A 4014-nucleotide genomic window follows, 5' to 3' on the forward strand; every position below is an offset into this window, starting at 1 on the left:
CCTGTGTCCACGCCCTCATTTGAAAGTTTATCTTCCTGAAAAGTGAAATCTATACCATGGATTGTTGACGTGTCATCCTCATTTGTCAGTGTTCGAAAACACATCAGAAAATTTTATTGGATGATTCAAGATACACTCCTAGGTCCAAACCTCTTCTCCTAACACTGTTTTCATGTTGGGTGACATTATGTACTCTTCTGGTTACCTCTATATAAATGTGTCTTTTCTTTCAGGGACCGCTGACCTTCAGGGATGTGGCCATACATTTCTCCCAGGAGGAATGGGAATGCCTGGACCCAGCTCAGCGGAAATTGTACCTGGATGTGATGGTGGAGCACTGCAGCAACCTGGCCTCCCTGGGTGAGGATGACTTCCTTCCTGAGTTCCTATGCAGGGATTTTGTTCCTTTTTTTATTTTTAACTAGAGGCCCGGTGCACAAATTCATGCACCAGTGGGGTCCCTCACTGACATCCCCCACGGGCTTCTAGATTGCAAGAAGGCACAGGCCTGCCGAGGGACCCCACCAGTGCATGATCTGGGCTGAGGAAAGATCTGGGCTGAGGAAAGCCCTGGTGGTCAGTTCAACCGGGGAGGGACCACAGGAGTGCTCCAGGGTGTATCTGCCTGTCTCGCTCAGTTCTAATCAGTGGAACCCCAACAGCAAGGTAACCTACCAGTTGGAGCATCTGCCCCCTGGTGGTCAGTTCTCGTCATAGCGAGCAGTTGAGCTGCCTTAGCATATCATTAGCATATTAGGCTTTTATTTTGTAGGATATCTTTAGCGGGCTTCTGCTTTCTAGGGTAGATTCTTACTCTCTGTGTTGTGTACCTAATCTCTCAAAACTTCCATCTTGCAGAATCTCTCATGTATTAAACCACTACTTCCTTATTTGCTTTAAAAGGAAGGCTTGCTTGTAACTACTTTTTTTTTTTTAACATAGATTACATTAGATTACTCACCTGAGGGAAATCCTGTACTATCTGTCTCTCTGTGACTTGTGTGCTTTAGTTAAAAAGTGTCATCCATGTTTCTCTTTGTGGTATCAGGTGATAATAACTATTTTTTGACAGGATATTATTGCATTATATATATAGGGTAAATTTTACTCATTCATTCAACTATCCATGGACATTTGAGTTACTTCCATCTAATGCGTGCTTTTCTGAATAGCATTGTAATGGACAATGTGTAAATGTCTCTTGCAGATCCTCTGTGAATATTTTTCAATATGTACCTAGAAGTAAGATGGCAGCCAGCAGTATTTTATACTTTACAGCATACAAATCGTGCACCTTTTGCATAAAGTAAACTATTATTTCATTTCTCTTTATACTGTTATTCATGTAATTGCACACTTTAATTTGTTATTTTGTACTAATTTCTGTTACGGTACCAGAACACAGCTAGCTTTGTGGGTTGGCTTTATATACCATGTTTTGAGAAATTCATTGGATTTATATATATTTTTAGAAATATGTAGTCTGTGATTTGTAACACACAATTCTGTGACCTATTAACAGAGATCATTTTATTATTTTCTATTTTTGTTGTGATCATGGGAGTTACTTAAAATATTTTTTAAAAATATATTTTATTGATTTTTTACAGAGAGGAAGGGAGAGAGACAGAGAGTCAGAAACATCGATGAGAGAGAAACATCAATCAGCCGCCTCCTGCACATCCCCCACTGGGGATGTGCCCGCAACCCAGGTACATGCCCTTGACCGGAATCGAACCTGGGACCTTCCAGTCCGCAGGCTCACGCTCTATCCACTGAGCCAAACCGGTTTCAGCTAAAAAATACATTTTTTGAGAAGTTATTTTTTCATATGCTTTTAGGATTGTATTCTGGGATTCATGATATTTTCATGTTTGGTTTTTTGTTTTGTGGGTTTTTTTTTTACCTGTTCTCATGTTTATATTCTATTCTACTTATAATTCACTGAGCTGCTTGTATTTGAATGTCTCTTTCTCTAATTGTCCTGACCTTCAACTGTTAATTTTTTATATAAGCTGTGTAATCCTTTTCACTATTCTCTCTTTATGGAGTCCCCTTGTAGGTTGATTTGTTAGTGTCTTAGGAGTCCCTTAGGTTCCTTAGGTTAGAACCTTAGGAGTCCCTTAGGTTCCCTTCATATTTTCACATATTTGCTACTTTCCCTGAATCAACATTTTTAATAAATTATGTACAAATTCTTTGATTTTTTATTTTGATTTTTTAAATAGTCTGTATTGATTTCAGAGAGGAAAGTACATGGAAAGATAGAAACATCAATGAAGAGAGAGAATCCTCAATCGGCTGCTTCCTGCACGATTGGGATTGAGCCTTCAACTAGGCCTATGCCCTGACCTAAAACCAAACCATGATCTCTTGTTTCATAGGTCGTAGCTCATTCACTGAGCCACCGCTGCCAGGCCAAGTTTATAATGTATTTCGTTGATGATCCTACTGTACTATTTAACTTGGGTATTATGTTTTTCAGTTTGCATTTAACTGGGGGCAGGGGGCATTAGCCCATTCAGGTAATTAATATATTGCCATTATTGTATTTGGTTATATAATATTTTGGTGAGATTATATAGTTGTATTTTATTTTCTACTTTTTGGTTTTGAGATACTTCTTTTTAATTTTTCTTCAGGTAATTAATATATTGCCATTATTGTATTGCCCATTTGATTACATTTATTATGTGTTTCTGATGGCATACTTTCTATTTCTTTGCATGACTTGATATCTTTTTAAAAATTAATTATTTATTTAAAATATATTTTTATTGATTTCAGAGAGGAAGGGAGAGGAAGAGAGTGATAAAAACATCAATGATGAGAGAGAATCACTGACTGGTTGCCTCCTGCACGCCCCACACTGGGTGCTGCCTCCTGCATGTCCCTCACGGGGAATTGAGCCCTGCAACCCAGGATGTGCCCTTGACTGGAATCAAACCCGGGACCCTTTGGTCCATGGGCCGCCGCTCTTTTCAACTGAGTCAAAGTAGCCAGAGCATGACTTGATATCTTTTGTTGAGATTCAGAAGTAGTCTTTTGAACAGGCTACTACAGGAAACTCATCATGTACTGCCATCCTGTTCCCACTCTGTGTCATGCACAACAGACATTTGTTCTTCAGGATGCTTCATAACAGAGAGATCATTGAACACTCACTTCCCTCATGTCTCTCTCTCTCCACTGAAGAAACTGGGAGGTGGGGGTGTTTTGGTAATATTGCCATTGTGTGTCAGGGGGTTTGAGCAGGTATCATTGGCAGATATAAGCAACTCTTTGTCCCTCTTTGATGGGACTTTTACTCATTGTACCTATCTTGAGCTTTCTTTGAATCCTTCACGTGCATTTGGAGTACTCAAAAATGTCATTTGTCCTATACTTGCTGGTAATTTCGAAGTGCACTCATCTGATTGTCAAAATTAAGAATTTGTTTTCTTTTTCCCAGCTATTGCATCTGAAGATAACCAGGGCTTTTTGCTAAAGCCCACACTTCAATATTTATCCTCTGAAATTATACTGGTAAGATATAAAAGGTGTGCTTTTGATAATGTACACTTAATGAAAGCCTTGGAATTTGAGGAAGAATGTGATGAGAAAGAGGGGATGTAAATATAAACCGAACTAACCTGGCACGGTTATTCATAATACAATTCTTGTGAACTAAAGAAGTCAAATGTACTATGCATTTGAGAAACTTCCCACTTAAAACTCAGTTACATTGGCAGATCAGTTTGTTTCTGCACCTGATGGTTGAAAACAAGTTTTTACTGTTGTGTGTCCTTAGAAAGGAAATCTGGAAAACTAGGAGCTAACACAGTCTTTGCTGTGAATAATGATTAGAATTGTTTAAAATGTAGGGTGGGATTAAACTTTCAGTCATTCATTTCTAAAATTTAGATATTTATAATGTTCCTATAAAAGTAAAATCTCCTCAATTTGTCAATCTTATTACTTTTAAATATATATATTTTGATTTCTGAGAGGAAGCGAGAGGGAGAAAGAGAAATA

The 4014-nt window shown here is 38.3% G+C and overlaps 1 protein-coding gene across 1 annotated transcript in view; it reads left to right on the forward strand.

Annotated features, from left to right (window-relative positions):
• The window catches only part of LOC102757289 (zinc finger protein interacting with ribonucleoprotein K-like), a 9127-nt gene that overhangs the window by 645 nt on the left and 4468 nt on the right, over nucleotides 1-4014 (forward strand). Inside the window, exons 2-3 of the mRNA XM_015571058.1 lie at nucleotides 234-360; nucleotides 3452-3525. Coding sequence (XP_015426544.1) covers nucleotides 234-360; nucleotides 3452-3525 — 201 coding nt within the window. The remainder of the gene's footprint in view (nucleotides 1-233; nucleotides 361-3451; nucleotides 3526-4014) is intronic.

Source organism: Myotis davidii, unplaced genomic scaffold (assembly GCF_000327345.1).
Source record: "Myotis davidii unplaced genomic scaffold, ASM32734v1 scaffold1168, whole genome shotgun sequence".
Taxonomy (NCBI): domain Eukaryota; kingdom Metazoa; phylum Chordata; class Mammalia; order Chiroptera; family Vespertilionidae; genus Myotis; species Myotis davidii.